This window comes from Crocodylus porosus, unplaced genomic scaffold (genome assembly GCF_001723895.1).
Source record: "Crocodylus porosus isolate Cpor-Errol unplaced genomic scaffold, CroPor_comp1, whole genome shotgun sequence".
Lineage (NCBI taxonomy): Eukaryota > Metazoa > Chordata > Crocodylia > Crocodylidae > Crocodylus > Crocodylus porosus.
Genome location: NW_017728917.1, coordinates 12,197,279 through 12,213,435, shown reverse-complemented (window position 1 = coordinate 12,213,435; position 16,157 = coordinate 12,197,279). Strand labels below are relative to the sequence as shown.

The 16,157-nt window shown below is 46.6% G+C and overlaps 1 protein-coding gene across 3 annotated transcripts in view; it reads right to left on the bottom strand.

Annotated features, from left to right (window-relative positions):
• ADAMTS9 (ADAM metallopeptidase with thrombospondin type 1 motif 9) overlaps window positions 1–16,157 on the bottom strand; it is a 101,745-nt gene that overhangs the window by 40,574 nt on the left and 45,014 nt on the right. For all 3 annotated transcript variants that reach the window (XR_002101445.1, XM_019536698.1, XM_019536699.1), the window contains exons 19-27: window positions 13,019–13,229; window positions 11,872–12,036; window positions 10,632–10,796; window positions 9,179–9,298; window positions 8,735–8,839; window positions 8,476–8,643; window positions 7,534–7,812; window positions 6,716–6,877; window positions 5,956–6,132 (exon numbers count right to left, since the gene is read on the bottom strand). Coding sequence is in view for 2 of the 3 variants with exons in the window: in XM_019536698.1 (XP_019392243.1) it covers window positions 5,956–6,132; window positions 6,716–6,877; window positions 7,534–7,812; window positions 8,476–8,643; window positions 8,735–8,839; window positions 9,179–9,298; window positions 10,632–10,796; window positions 11,872–12,036; window positions 13,019–13,229 (1,552 nt within the window). In the remaining variant the exon portion in view is untranslated. The remainder of the gene's footprint in view (window positions 1–5,955; window positions 6,133–6,715; window positions 6,878–7,533; window positions 7,813–8,475; window positions 8,644–8,734; window positions 8,840–9,178; window positions 9,299–10,631; window positions 10,797–11,871; window positions 12,037–13,018; window positions 13,230–16,157) is intronic.

Below are 16,157 nucleotides of genomic sequence, written 5' to 3'. Positions count from 1 at the left end.
AGGAATGTGTAGACATGCCCATTTCAACCCAAATTAAACAGCTACATCAAGCCCAAGGAAGTCAGAGTGGCATCAATAGCTGATGAGGTTAGCAAGCAAATGACAGGCTGAGGCATAACAGATGCCCAGATGGGATTCCCTCTCCAAAAGTTACACCCAAGACAAAATTCAAGCAGGAGGGGAAGAACAATAGGGATGACAACTAAATCCTGATGGCCTCCAGGTGAAGAAAAGTAGTGGTAAGGTTTCTGTTGCCCTCAGCGGGAGGGGAACAAAGATAAAGGCACCATAAATTCAACTACACTCTCCAGTGCTGTAAGTGTAGACTGGAGCCAATGTTCCACGAGTCAAGACACAAAGCAACAAACTGAAGCAAAAAAGCTCGTTCTGATCTAGGACCCACAACTGCCAGCCAGGCTCCTTTTCTACCTACGCATGCAGGATGCACATGGAGTCGGAAAGGCTGAACACCTACACGGAGCAGACAGTGCATGGCATGGAGAGCTCACGGCTGACATGAGCAAACCCAAGTGGATCAGCCAAAGATATTCATGAAGGGACAGGGTGGTTTAGGGGATTCATGGGATACATGGACTTGGAAACCCCACCAAAAATGAAGCAAGCCAAGGAAAATTCCCCCTCCAGCCATGCAGAATGCTAACCCGAGCTGTTCGAGGCCATCTCTTTATGGTTGATGTTAGCTCAATTTGGGGCAGGAATAGCGATGCCGTATCCCCTTGGCGTGATGCAGATAAGTTTTTGCCTTGACAGGTGCTGCCTATAAGGTTGTCTGCTGTGTACACTTGTAAAGAGGCAGCGGTGAGGAAGAAAGAAAACAGCAGAGACCAGCTGGGAAGAATACAGAACACGAGGCCAAAGGATGTACTGGGAACCTGTCACTTGTAGCTTTAAAACTCACTGTGACCTTCTGATTTTGCGAAAATCTCCATCCATTTTCCATAAAAGACCTAACTGCATGTGGGTCACAGGGAGCCAATTGTTTTTCAACAGCATTTTGCCGATCCTATTCTTAGCAGCTACCATGTCAGTTCTTCCTGAGACATGAGCAATAAATGGGGGCAGATTTGGTTCACGGTGTGTGTAATTCTGCCATTCTCCTCTCTCCGGCAGAAAATGAATTTGCCGTGACAGCCACATTACTTAGGTGTTATATGATTCCTTACACACATTTTTGCAATAACAAAATCACCATTGAAACCGACACATTGAAACCGAGAACTCTTCATTCACTCTGCCTCTGCTTTTCACATTACCTCTCCCATCCTTCAACTGTACTCCGTCTGCTTAGATTTTAAGATCCCCCCAGCAAGGAAACTTCACATCTCTGTCAAGTGCCAGGCACCTTGCTAATGCTACTCTGGAAATAACAACAATGATCACACTCGCAGAAAGCTTATTTGGGGGCAGCCAAGTACTGCAGCCTCGAAAAGGGACATGTAGTGTAGGGCCCTAACCTACAAAATGGGTTGGGTGGATAGTAAGTGGAGGAAACATTTAGTGACATGGGTCTTGGTTCTCTCAGCACCTTTTTAGGGATTTAAAAAATTTTTTTTTATCCAAGAATTAAATAGTAACCATCAATGACTTGGCAGATTTCTTAACGAGAGAAGCCTGACGCTTTAGTTTTGCAGGCACCAAGGTCTATATAAAATGTTCTGTTGGCAATAGCTCTTGAATGCCCATTATTCTTTTAAAATGAGGAGGCCTATCTGCACCATGGCCTGGGAGATTAAGTTTAAAATGGGAACATTATTCAAAAAATTACATGCAGGCTAGTCAACGGGCCAAATTCAAGACCGATTTAGGCCCAAATGGCATTCAGCCCCAATGACATACACCACTGAAACCACGCACTATGCAAAATAACTGCTTAATTTGACCCACCACGTATTTTAATTAGGAAAGAAGCAAGCAGACTTGCGAAGACTGTGATAAGTCATTTCTTCATTATGCAAATATTACATCAAGGTAGCGTTGCGCTATCTATCACAGTATGCACTAAACTCAATCACTTATTTTCTTAAGACCGACAAATACATGGATTACTTCTGCTCTAATTATTGCACTCGTTTATAACTTCCAGTGCTACTTTAAAAAATGATTTCACCAACCAAAGTCTACGCTGCTGGCAGGGTGCTGATAAAATGCATCCAGCAAATCACATGCCATTGCAAAAATGCATTATGGGCTTTATGGCTCAGAGTGGTTTACCACCAGGGATTCGGTGAAATTAGGGCCACAATGTGGTTTGCACATTTTTATGCAACTCCCACGAACATAAGAAATGTTCGCGCAGCAAGAGGACGAGCGAACGGCTACATCAATCTGTATGCATGTAGTAACCGGATGACTGGCAAGCTCTTTTCCACTATCTTAGTGTCTGATCCACCAAGGGCTCAGCATGAAAAACTCATTCTGGTTTTGGTGGGAGTTCTCTACTCAGAGTAAACATTTAATATTGCCAAATTCAGTAAGCATTTAGCTCCGATGATACCAGAATTTCACCCAGAGGTTTTGCAGTCTTTGCTCTACTGTTTGGCTACATGGATTCAGCCTCACACTTAAGTGCACTGATGAATATACTTGGTGACCACACGCCCGATTTTTTAAAAGCACGTTAGGAGTTCCTCGCCCTGCTATCGAGTGTATAAAAAGTTATTTGTTGACAGCCAACTGAATTATACACCTGGATCTGAAGGATACCTTTGTAAATCTGGTATGACTCTCTGCACGCTACTAAAGCCTCACATTAACCAAAGACAGGCTCTACCATGATGCTTATGATACCCCAGAACTTGAATAATAGCAAAAAGTTGCAGAATAAATTAGTTGGTCTAATAAAGGATACCGGATTTGCCCAAAGAAACTTGTCTGCCCAAATAAATTGGGAGTTTAAAGGTATCGTTTGCTTTGGGGATTCTTTTCATCCCTCTGGAACGTGCGATCATGTCAGTGCTTGGTACTTTTCATGCTGGTCATCTCATATGATCAAGCTGTGTCTTCCCACACAACTGTTATTTCATTTTATTCTGGACAACAGCCTGCAGTCCCTAGGACAGGCATTTGTTCTATGAAGCTACAGGGCACTTTAAGGTAAATAGTCTAGTCTTCCATAAAATTAGTTTCAGGCAATCAGGCATGAAGCTTATCCAATCAAATACTTCCATTAAATTAATCACCTGAACTTCAGAATTCACACTAGATGTCTTGGGGCAAGAACATTAGTCAAAAGGAAGTAAGCATAAGCTGTTCCCATTGAAGGACATAAAATAAGAGTGTCGACAGAAGGTCCACCGTTATATTACCCAATTTAAAAGTTTTCCTATCTTTTAACCACATTAAGTGTATCATCGTAGTTTGGCAAAAGACCCAAGAAATCATTATACAAATTCATTCACAATTATGTTCTACTTGTCTTTAATTTTCATTGTTCAACATTAACATTAAACATTGGAAAGGTATGCAATATTTATATAAAATTAAATAACAATATTGGAAAAATAAATACACTTTGTTACATAAATACATAAATCCAAACTGCTGAAAAGTTTCAGCTAATACTATACTCTTGTTTCAAAAGTGACCAAAAATACGGTAGTGACACTCCATCTAACCAGATGAAGTAGGAACAGCTGCAGAATGATGTTTGCAAATCAAGGACAGAGCTAGAAGCAAGTGAGGTGATAGGATCCTAACAATTAAAACTGGCCTTTGCCCTACTGCTTACAGTAGTAGCACACAGTAATATCAAAACGAGGTAGATGCATATGCATTATGTTTTTCAGGAGAGACGCAAAGCCTTGTTTCCTTGTTGAGCTCACAGGTAGTCTAATCCCGTTTCTCCAATACAGCTCCAAGGTCACTCCAACCCAATTTGAGCCAAGTAACAGTTTATAGAATTGATGTGAAAAAAAATCAAGTAACTGTACTTGCAAGAAGAATGATTCAGCCCTGCAAATCTTTCTCTAGTAGGAAATTTGGCATGAGAAAGGCATGCAAAAGAAAGGGAAGATCCTACTGAGGACCTGGGCCACAAAACTCTCCACTAAAGAGCCGACAGTCCCATCGCGTGACACAGGCTAAGACTGCAGTTTCCTACCATACATACTTATGTGCTGTGACGCTGATTCTGCACACCTGACTCGGCTCAGTGACACCTGGAATCAATGGGAGGTTTGCCTGGGTAACGCATGCAGGATTGAGCCCTGTATTTCAGATCCAGCCACTGGGCAAGTGGGCATGAGCCCACTGGGAGTTACGGCAGGGCTGAACACGGCGTTACGGCAGGGCTGAACAGCTGTCGTGAAAATGCCAAATGCTAAATTACAACAAAATGCAACATAACCCTCTGTCTGTACCCTTTCGTTCTTGCAAACGTTCAAGCACATGAAACAAAGGTTAGCAGCAATTTAAAGGTAGCATTTTGGGGAGTAAATCAACTGCACTGGGTGTCTAGTTGTGCTTAGCTCAGTCATTTTTAGCACCAACTATCAGCACATGAATGATACATTAGCACCTCGAATTAAATAGTTCATATCACTGTCCCTTGTTGTGATGAAGCACCATATAAATATCAGTCATCAGTTTTATGGCTATCACAGAATTCACTGAGGTATGATAAAAAAATAGTAGAAATGTTACCAAAAGCATCCACAGAAGCTACAGTGAAGATATAGTCCAGCAATAAGGCGTTTAAAAACCACAGCAATTAAAAGAAGTCTATATATTACAAGTAGGCCTCTCCTTGATAAAGTGCTTTCAAGTCAAATTACTTTTTTTTAAACCTTCTTTAACTACATTACGGCAAAAAACCTTGACACTGATTTGTAGGTGACTTCAAAGTGGGCAACGTCAGTGGTTTTCATAGTAACTTAGAATAGTCTCACTCACAGCAGTGGAAGAGCACCTGTTAGCATCCATCCTGGAGCACTAAGATTGCACCTGTCCTCAGGTGGTGAAGTTTATTTAAAAGAGCACAAATATCCCATGCCAGGCAGGTAGAATTTGGAAGCTGCAGAATTTCTTAGGGCCATTTTGCTCTTTATTGTCATGGAGGGTCACCCCAGGGAAGCAGGACACTTCCAGGGCAAAGAACCAGTATAACTGCTCCTATTCTGTCCCCTTTCCTATGGTTGGAAACTGGCCAGGGGGCAAAGGGTTTCCATAAGTTCTCTTGATTCCTAGCTACTAGAAAAGCTCTCCGGGGCAATTGGCAGCTAGCATAACTTGGAGCAGAGGTTAGGGTTGGACCAGTGCACAGACTGTCCAGGATCAGAAAAACATGCAAGAATAGTTTAAAGGCACCTTTGCACAGCCCCTTAGCAGTGGCAATGTATGCTCCACCACTAAGACTCTGGGCTTTGTATGTAATGATATGTATAAACTCACAGGCACACACATCATCTACACAAACAGGAATACATACATCGTTTATATTAAGGCATGTACGTGCGAATGGGCATGTGTTCTCAGTATAGCTGTGCGCGCACAGGTACACGTATATATGATCTGTGATGGATGCTTGTACAGACATACACACACACATGCACTTTACTTGTGAATGAAGGCAGGTTAGCACCAGAAGTCTCCCATAGCTATCACATTTTTTGCAGAGAACATACGTGCGCAACATATCAACCTTAAATATCCGCAAACTGAAATGTGTCGCCGAAATGCCAGGTTTCCATTTGCATGGCAAGAACTCACTCATAACCAAGATCCGTAATGCAGAGGGTTGGCACTTGATTACCTAGCAAGTTAGCTTGCTAGCACGAGCCCCTCTGAACGTGGGTTATTCTGAACCTATTGCAAATAATCATCCTTATGCGTGGTTTTATGACACACAGCAATAGCCAAGGGGCTTTCAACACGTTCACTCTGCTGTTAGGGAGCATCCAAAAACGATTCACAGAGAGAAAGATTTTATGATCGTACCGAGCTCCAAGGACCTGCGTTCCAGGCGGCGTCTTGAGGGCACTCCTGCATGTTGCACTGCTCTCGGTCTGGTGGTTTCTCGAGAATTTCACAGCTCAGATCCATAAACCTTTCTCCGTTCGGGCGCTGGCACACAACCAGCCTCGTCCTTGTGCCTGCCCCACATGGCTTGGTACACTAGAGAAAAGGAAAGCAGCACAGGAGAGGCAGTTACCATCTCAGCTCTTTACCCACTGAACATCAGCACTGATCCAACCAATCCAAGTCCCACATAATCAATGACAGCCTTTGTGTCGCTGTTGGTGAGAACCAGAACGTGCCCCAGGAATTAAAAATGGACGAGATTTTCAGAAGCGACAAGTGATTTTGCACGAGATGCAGATCATGGATCTGTCTTCAGAAAGGCAGAAATATCAAGCTAAAAATCACTCGCCACTACAACTGGTTGAACTTTCTCATTTGAGACTGTGCTTCAGAGCAAGAAGAGTCTGTTTTTTGTTTGTTTTTTTTTAATAAAAGCCACTTTCAAGCACAGTTCTGCTCCCCTCCACCCCAAAGATCAGAAAAATAATTTTATGCCTATTTACTCAAAAACCTTTCCAGCAACATTACAGCATTTGCTCATTTATCGCAGACCCACTTCTCAGTACACAGCTAACTATTGCCAAGCATACTTGTCCCTGTTCTTGACTCGCCCTGCTACTTGAAAGCCCCGACCTATGTTTCTATAGAGAAAGCAAAATGTTACCACGAGTCTCACCTCCCCCCAGCTGCCATAAGCCCACTGCGGACAAGGGCCAGATTCGCAGGATCTTTGCTCGATGGGCTTGGCTTTCTCGTCACAGTTGCTGGCAGGGTATCCGTTCTCGTCCTGGCACACCACCACCCGCCGCTGGAATCCTCCTGCGCATGTGCTCGAGCACTGCAAAACACACAGGTGCCCATGGCTCCTCAAGTCCACACTCAGCTCGCGCATCTGTGGCCTCTCCCCAAGCAGAACCATTTCAGAGTGCTTGGCTACACGAGTGCCGAGCTTGTAACAGGAAGCAAAATCCTCCTGTCCCCCTCCAAAGTCACTGTGGTTACCAGATAAAGGTAAAGCCCATGGCCTTGACACAGGCAGCACTGTTTTACCTTGGCAGTCTATATAAAACTAAAGTATCACATCCTACTCTTGCTAATGTCCAACTGACTGGGATGGCATAGGATCTTCCTCTGCTTAATTACACTCCTGAAGAGCAGACTGCTACATCTGCTGCCCCAGGGATTTGCATATAAAGCCATGCATGGAGTTTTGCTGCTGGATATTTGCAACACTGCACCAGGAAAAGACCAGGAACCAGGCTGGGAAGTTGAGCCCTAGTCCAGTTGAGCCCTTTTCCGCACAGGAAGGAAGGCTTGGCCCAGATTCCTGACTGCGCTCTTGCAGCTAGCTAGGGGCGGGGGGTAAAACTGACCCCAGGTGGAGGAGAAGCAACAGCAGCCCCTAACTCCTTTGGGCAAAGTATTCATGGGCGTGAGACATTGCCTTAGGATCCCCTTCCAGCCCTGCGAGGAAACAAAAACCAGGTCACTTACGGCACCCCACGGGCCGATTCTCCATTGACTGCCCCCAGGGATGTGCGCACGGCCTGGGTGTCGGTTCAGACTCCCCCCAGGGTTGAGTTTCAGCCGGTGATCTGGGTAGGGGAAGGGGTGAATTGGCCTGCCATAATCGTGGCAGGGAGACATGGAGCAGTCCTGGTCCGTTGCTGGGAGATCCTCAGGGTCACACTCGCCGCGATCTACCAGTTGGTCGTTGTAATTCACGCAGACCACTTGCCGCGTGGCCTTGCCTTGGCCACAAGTCACTGAGCACTGCAGTGAACAGTTACACACAAGACACTTACTCCCAACCTGTTCAGCCTCAAACTCCTGCTAACACAGAAGTGGTTTCCAACCTTCACCTCCTCAAATGCCCGTACACTTAGGGTAAAGTTCCCCATTACAATCAGAGCCTGCTAAATTGGTGGATGGTTAAGCAGTGTTAAAGTTAGAAGGTGCTGGGAGCAGTCGCACATTAAAGGTTAATACTGTTTTTCCCCTGCGCAGCTCTGATTTGCAACTAGAGGACTGACTAGCAGGGTCATGGCTAGGAGCCAGTATACCTGGGCTCTATCCCTGCTCATGAGAGGGAGGCTCGGAGCAGTGCGTCCTGGGATGCTGGAGGACTGCAAATTGCTCATTTTATCTCCATGGAGCCAACTGATCTGAAGTTATCTTAAAATGAGCATGTAGAACAGCCCAGAGTTGACTCTCACTGGAAGTGGTGTAGCTTTGAGATGCTGAGGGCACTCAGCACGTTACAAAACGTTAGCATGTGAATGCTCACATTTTAAGCGCCGTTAACATGTTCTAAGTGTAACGTGCAATATGCTGGGGCCCCCGAGTTACAATGAGAGCATGAGAAAAACGCCTCTTAGCAAGGGGCAGCGTATGGGGTGCACAGGCCATACTGTGAGAAGGACTGCTTTTGCTTACAGAGCTCCACTCCAGGGCCTTCCACTGCCCACAAGGCGTGACGCTGCACACTTCTGTCGCCGATGGCTTGGGGAGGTGGAAACAAGCCGACTCCTCTGCCACGGAGCCCTGGTCATCACGACAGCTGACGTACCGCATCCGGGTGCCTTTCCCGCAGGTCGCCGAGCACTAGGGAAGAACATGTCATGCACGTAGGTGCAGAAACCAAACCAAGTGCAAACAAGAAACACCGACTCCTCTTAGCACTGTGTGCACTTACAGGCGTCCAGGATCCGAATCTCCACTGTGTCCTGTGAACATTGGCTGAGCTCCTCTTTGTTTCTGGATGACTTGGATGGAGAGGACACGCCGCTATTTCACAATCCTGTTGAAGGCCCACACCAGATTAAGTGGAAACACATTGGGCTACTAAAGAATATAAAGCAGGGCTGGCCAATGGGTGGCCGTGGGCTGCATGCAGTCCTCAAGGGGTTAAGGTGCAGCCCTTAGGATCAAATCGAGCTGCTGCTCCCTATTTGTGCCCCAGGAAATATTTCACAGGTACTCCTGGGTGAGCTGCCCTGCTCAGGTCAGCAGAGCTACAATGGGATTGATTTGCTGAAGCCAGTGAGCAGGAACAATTAGCTCAGAGGAAATGTATTTATTACTCCAGCAAGAGGCCATGGTAGAGTATATGAGATGAAGACAAGTCAGGAGCGCTTACCTGGGTATCTGTTGGCCTGGTAGCAGCATTGCATTCATTATCGTCCACGACTGAGACGTAGGTACCAACAACACATTTCACCGCTCTCATTTGGTAGCCCTGCCCACAAGTCACTGTGCACTGGGAGGAGAAAGGCACAAGACAGAGATGGGTACATGTCTGAACCGCGATCGGATCTGGATGCTCAGCAGCAGGCACTTGAAACTCCCTGCAAAAGCAGCAATATCTACGACGTAGAAAAGCAGCCTCTCTCCTCCGCTTCAGGCATTTCAAGAGAATATTAGGTCAAATTTAATTCACTACTTCCATCAGCAAGTTGCACGCTTCATTTGCCGCATTCATATATAGATATAAACGTGTTTAAATGATTTAGCCATCTGTGGGCTATAAATAGACTATAATCTGTCACATTGCTTTACCTGCAGACTTCCAGCAACATAACACAACTGCGAATAATTTTGCTGGCCAGTAATGCATGCGGACTGGATAACTTTTCTCTTTGTTAACTAGCTCATAAAAGCTACAGCTAGCTATAGTTTTTAGAGAAAAAACAAGAAAGTAGAATACTTTGAAAGAGACCAGTGCATACTGACTGCATCTAGATGTGCACTTAACTGCAAAGGAGACTAATTAGCTGTGGAGTAAAGCATCACCATCTACACGTGCAATAGTGTTAGGCTGCAATAAACTAATCAACACTGCAGTAAGACAGCATAGTCAGGGAGAGTACTATCAGGGAGAGTACTGTCAGGGCCAATACTATCTTACCTTGGGGTAATTTACTGCACATAAACTCATCTGTAGACATTGGCCGCAGGCATAAATTGCACCTGGTCAGCCCAGCCAGCCAGGGGCCAGATTCCTGCCTGCTACCTTTGTGGCCCAGCCAGCCCCTCCACCACCCAATGTCACCATCTACAGCTCAGGACTGACCCCCTGTGACCCCTGCCAGCACAGGCCTGCTCCACCCTGGCTCAAATCGCTCCCGTCCCAGGAGCATGTGTAGATGCTGTGCCTGGGAGTATTTTACTCTGGCTCAAACTGCTCCAGAATGTATTGCTTCACTTTAATTGCACATGTAGACACACCCACTGCTTATTCTGCCTCCAGGAAGGAGCACAGCACAAAACCCAACTGATCTGAAAAATGGTTGATTATAGGCAGAGGTAGCTGAGGATGGTAGAGATATTTATTTAGCTGTGGCTTTAATAACCTAACTTTGGAAACCCATTTTTGAAAACCTTGGCCCAACTGCTATAAAACACAAATTAAATTTAGCCCCCAGCAAGGGGCTGTCCTGGCCGGCCCTGTGCTGAATTCAAGTGCCTTCCTGTAAACCAATTAACACCAATACACCACCGAATTTAGACACAAGCTTTTGCCAAGGTGTCTGGCAGAGCTGCATGGGGCATGTTGCCCCAGGAGAAGGAAGGAAGCGAGTCCTTCGGCATACCTGGCCCCACTGTCCCACTTGCCAGGCTGCGCACTCCTGCTGCTGACACGTCTGCACTGAATCTGGTTTCGTTTCCGGATTGCAGAACCTGTCGCTGAGTCGATCTTCTCCGAACTGGCACCAGGTTTGCCGATGTTTGTGCCCTTTCCCACATGTCACCAAGCACTGCAAGGAGCAGACCTCAGGCTCAGGGCCAGGCATCCACTGATGGTAACGGGGCTCTGGCGACAGCCACCAGCTGAGCACCTGCCCGAGAGCCAAAAACCGGTTGCCTCCAAGCACTGCTTAGCAGCTGGTGGCCCAGAAGCAGGTATGCACCGAATGCTCACAAGTCCAAGCTAAGTTAAAAAGTTACAGGGGTGCCCTTTAGGAGATGACCATTTGTGCAGAGCGGGGCCAAAGGAGAATGACCAGGCCCAAAACAAAACCCGCAACCAGGGTCAAAAAAAGACAAAGCCAAAGAACATGGAGAAAAGTCAGGGTTATGAATAGCCTTTTTAGTAAAACCATGCAGTTGAAGTGTGCATAATACTAATGACTCTTACAGGATCATCTGACCCAGGTTCAGAGGTAAATCTCCAATAACTTCAGTGAGGCTGTAGCCAGATCAACACTGGTGTAACTTTACTACAGGGCTATCGTCAGCACTACCCTTCACATTGCGTCCCAGGAATTGCTTCTCCTGGGGGGGAGGCCCAAGTGGACGGTGTAGGGCGAGATCAGAGGGACCCGCTGGGGACAGAAGCACTTGCTACCTCCTTGCAAAGGCCTCACAACATGTTTCACTTGCCATGCTGGGAACACCCCAAACAGTCTCCTCCCCACCTGTGGCCTTGCTCTTCAATGCCAAAGCTGGAGCACAGCTCTTTTTAAGGGAACAAGGTTTGTATCACTTCTTTGCCTTGGTGTCTATGCACAGACATGAGAGCCCGGGTTAAAGGCTGCCCTAAGGAGCTTCTCCAAAATCCCTAGCTCTGGTGCAAGGGGAAGGCTGTACTCGGTCATGCAGTTAAGGCACTGAAGACACTACTAGGCAGGGAAAGTCGCTCCAGAGCAGCAATGACTCCTACACCCCAATTCACACAACCCCTTTCACAGTAGGACAACACGGTCTCCACCTTACAGGTGTGCAGGAAGAGAGAGGATTTGGCTCTTCCTAGCCAGGGTTGGAGAGAGGCGCGTCAACCCCAGACAGCAGGTACGCGCAGGCCTCCTTGGCGTCCCAACAAGAGAGACTTACTTCTGACCAGTCCCCTGTTTTCCACTGGGGACACAAGAAGTCACTACAGCGCTGCACCGTGAGCTTCTCCTGCTGACTGCATTTGCTGTCATCCAGCACATCATTAAAGGTGTTCACACAGATGGCTCGTCTTCTCCGCGTGCCACCGCCACAACTTTTGGAGCACTTAAAGGAAAAGAAGCAAAGTGAGCACGTATGGGGAAGCAAAGTGAGTACCTTTGTCCCTGCCTCATCTAGTGACTCCTTATATCAAGATTATTGTTGTTAACAACATCCTCTTGTGGCAATGAGTTCCACAGATTAATCTGAGGGTCTGTCAAAAAAACCCAACACAACCTTGTTCATTTTAAATGGGTTGCCTCCTCAATTCAATAAATACTTGCCCCCTGTTCTGGTATTGGGATAACTAGCAGGTTGGATTCCACCTCCCTTTCCCAGGCATTGCTTTGCATTTTTCTCCATCTTCTCTCTGACCAGAGCTATCCTCTCCAGTCTTTTCACTCCAATCTAGCATGCAACAGCATTCCCTGAATGGAGCAAATGCTTGACCAAACTATTTTAATAAATTTAAAAAAACCCAACCCTTGCTGGGGTTATGACATAGGTTGATACTTGAATGGTGTAAAGAGACCTTAGTCTCCGTGTATGTCCTAGAATAACTAGCTGCAGTGCGATTCAACAAGTGCAATTCATGAAACACTCCTGGCTCTTTCATTTCATATTTGGGGCCTGACTGCAAAGCCCATCCGTCCACAAGGTCCTACTGATGGTAAAAGGAGTTGTGCAAGCAGACCCAACCAGCAGAGAAAGTGAGGGTGGCTGAGCTACAGGTTGCCTCCTCACTCACTGGAAAAGCAGTAAAATCAGAGTCCATTTAACCACATGCCGATTCCAGGAGCCATTTGCAGCTGCCAGCCACATGCCTCCTGATGAAGGACCAACTGATTGAAAGTCTATTTTGGAGAAGGCTCCAAAATAAGGAAGCAACCAAATAGGGCAGCCAGAGGAAGACAAGTGGGCACTTTCCAAAGCTACCTTCCTTACTGCGTCTTCTCTACACCATTCACGCAAGACCTGCCAAGAACACACAGGCTACAGATCTGCATCTAAAATAAGATGAAGATCGCCCTGCCAAGCCTTTACTTACTTCTGTCCAGGCCGAATACCGCCACCCTCCTATGTTACATTCTCCGACGCACTTCTCCCGGGTGCTGGGCTTCGGCTGGCTGCTGCAGAATCGGTCGTCCACTTTCTCTGTCTTCCCTTCAGCCCTGCTGTACTTCGTGCAGTAGATCTCGACGGTCCGGTAGCCCAGCCCGCACTGCGCGTTGCACTCGCTTTTCCTGGCAATATGCCACCTGGGTGTCCGTACACACACACACACACACACACACAAAGAAACCCTTCAGTAACGGTGCCCCTGGGTGGGTCATCCCAAACAGAAAGCCCCTGAGAACAGAGTGAATAAACTGAACTGCGAGGAAAGAGGAGGAAGAAAAAGAAGTGGTTGCTTCTGAAACCAATATGTGGATAACACATCGGATTATAGTTGCATTGCACAGAAATAAGGAGTTTATAACCTTGACTGATGCATGTTTAACTCACTATGAAACACTCACTGCTTTGCATCTTCACAGAGCTCTAGAAACCTCAGCCAATTTGTCTTTGAATGACTTGAGAGGGAGGTAAGCCCCCTTTTTACAGATTGGGAAACCAAGGCCACAAGAGCCCAAGTGTCATGGCTGAGATCATGGCACCAGAGCAAGGACTGGAATCGGGCAGTTCTTGGTGTCTAGTCCCATGTTTAGACAAGCACCTCTCTAAAACCCAGGAGCTTTCAGTGCAGTGTAATCCCTCAGCAACACTTCCAAGCCCCCTGCTGCGATCTCTGAACTGTAACGAGGCGGAGGATTCAGACACTTGTCTTGGGTTAAAAGGTTTGGAGGTTTCCTCTCCATGCTGTAGTCCATGCAGTATGATGTAGAAACCCTGAGGTTCCCAATAACTTGCTATTTTTGGCCTCAGATATTCTTCATATGCACAGTTTGAGGCTTTGGTCATGTTTCCCCGCTCCTGGGGCTTGGAGATGAGGTGCCTGCCACCAAGACTGCAAGCCCAGGGGTGCAAAATGTTATCTCAAGGAGAGTCTAAACACTGCCACCATGCTGCTCCCCATGTGAAGGGCAAGGACCCACAGGCTGCTGTTGCTGATGCTAGATTTGCCACGTAGCTGTGCTGAAGTTTGCTTTACCAGCACCCCGGCCATGCAGGCAAACGGGCTCTCCAGTGGTACCCTGCTCACACAGCTGCAAAAACCTCCAACTCATCAAGGCTGGTAACAGAGCATTTACTTCCCAGTGCTGGGATTTCTCACTCCATAACCCCCGAGTAACATGAGAAATGCCACCCTGGGTCAGACCAGCGGTCCATCTAGTTCAGTATCCCTGCTTCTACCCCTGCTTTTCTACCTACCCCTAGAAGTAAATAGTAGGGGTAGAAGTGGATGCTACACAGGAAGAGCATTGAACCAGATATATCTACTGATCTGTCCTCTATTCGACACCCAGTCTGGCATTTGCCATTCATAGGCTTAGAGAGGCCTGAGGAAACATCTCCAACTCTTCTGTTCAACAACCATTATTACAGCCACCCTCCATGAATTCATCCAGTCCCTTTTTGAACCTAGCTAGCCACCACCTCCTGTGGCAATGATTTCCACAAGCTAACTACACGTTGCATACAAAAAGTCCTCTCTCATGTTAGTTTTAAACCTGTCATCTACTCATTTCAGTGGGTACCCCCTAGCTTTAGCCTTCTGGGCCTTGCTCGATCAAGGAAGGTTATCCAGATAAAAAGCAAATGAGAGAATGATCTAGCAGAGAGGGCAGGTGACTAGGAATCACAAAGCCTGGAAATGGTATCCAGGTTTCTCCGATGCCTCATGAAGGGTGTTTGTACCTGAAAGCTTGCAATTAAAGATCTTTATTTTGCAAAAATCTAGTTGGCCTAATAAAAGATACCACCTCTACCACGAGTCCCGATTGCTTGTGCATTTCTTTTCATAGATTACGCATTTTTCTTGGCTTCACTAGCCTACTCCCTTCCAGGCATGCCCCTCTTCTCCCAAGCAAGGAGTGCATATGACAGGATGCCCTTCACCGTGTGTCTCAATCAGAAAGAGCGGGTGCTGCGGTGTTGTCCTGCTAGGAGACAGCTGCAATCACCTGACTGCAATCCCATGTCCTGGCTGCCTGCAAAGGGAGGCTGGATCCTGCGAGGTCCTGAGCCCACTCGAATGAGGGGCCCTCCAGCACCTTGGTCAAATGCTGGGCAGAACAAAGTGCATGGGAATGTATTAAATCAGATGGCTTGAAGCCACTGGAAAGAGTCCTTCTGGCACCAAAAGACATTTGATTAGACCTCAAATTAGAGTCTTCTGCACAGAAAATAGAAAACTCCTCTAGTGAGGCACGAAGCCAAACTCCGGCACAGCTATTAGGACAAGAAGGTGGGGAGGCTTTGGAGCGGCTGCTCTTAAATCTGTTGCTATTTTGCAAACTTCCCCGTTTCCCCTTTTCAAGCCTCCGAAGTGTTGCAATGGCAACAGAGTAATGCTCCAGCCGTTACCACGACAACCCGATCTCCTGCCAGTGACGAGAACCACCCCGTTTCCAGCTTAATTCCCAATTCAAACAACAGTCTGCACCTCTGAAGTGCCCCAGCAGCACCACACTTTAGCTCTTAGGGGCAAAAGTTACACAACTCTAGAAACAACTAATTCCATTTATTTTTTGGAACTCACGTTTTAGTTTTTTTAAATGATATTCTCCCGTATTATCGTTTGAATCATTTGAATACACCTCCCAGGCAGCTGTCTGTCTATGGCCCCCGATCCAGCCAAACACATAAGCACACATTTAATTTGAAGCACAGGAGCAGTCCCAATGACTCTAAATGTTAAATGCATGCATCAGCTACTCACCTGGCTTTAGATGTACTTTTTTTTTTTTAAACTGAGAAACAAGTTTTCAATTCCTAGCAGTTGTGATCAGGTCAGGATAGAAACTGCACCTGCTTCAATCGTGTTTTGAGACGATGCAGCACTACATAAAAAGGTATGCTTCTTACCCTGAGCGCTTCTTTCACCAAAGAAAGGAAAGATGGAAGAAACGGGCCCCTGTGACAACTTTGGCCAGCAAGCACTGTTCACTCTTAGTTGAGTGTTAAGAGTTTTAATCTGCAGAAGCTGAATGCAACATTATCACCCATTTCAGCTAGTAAAGCCA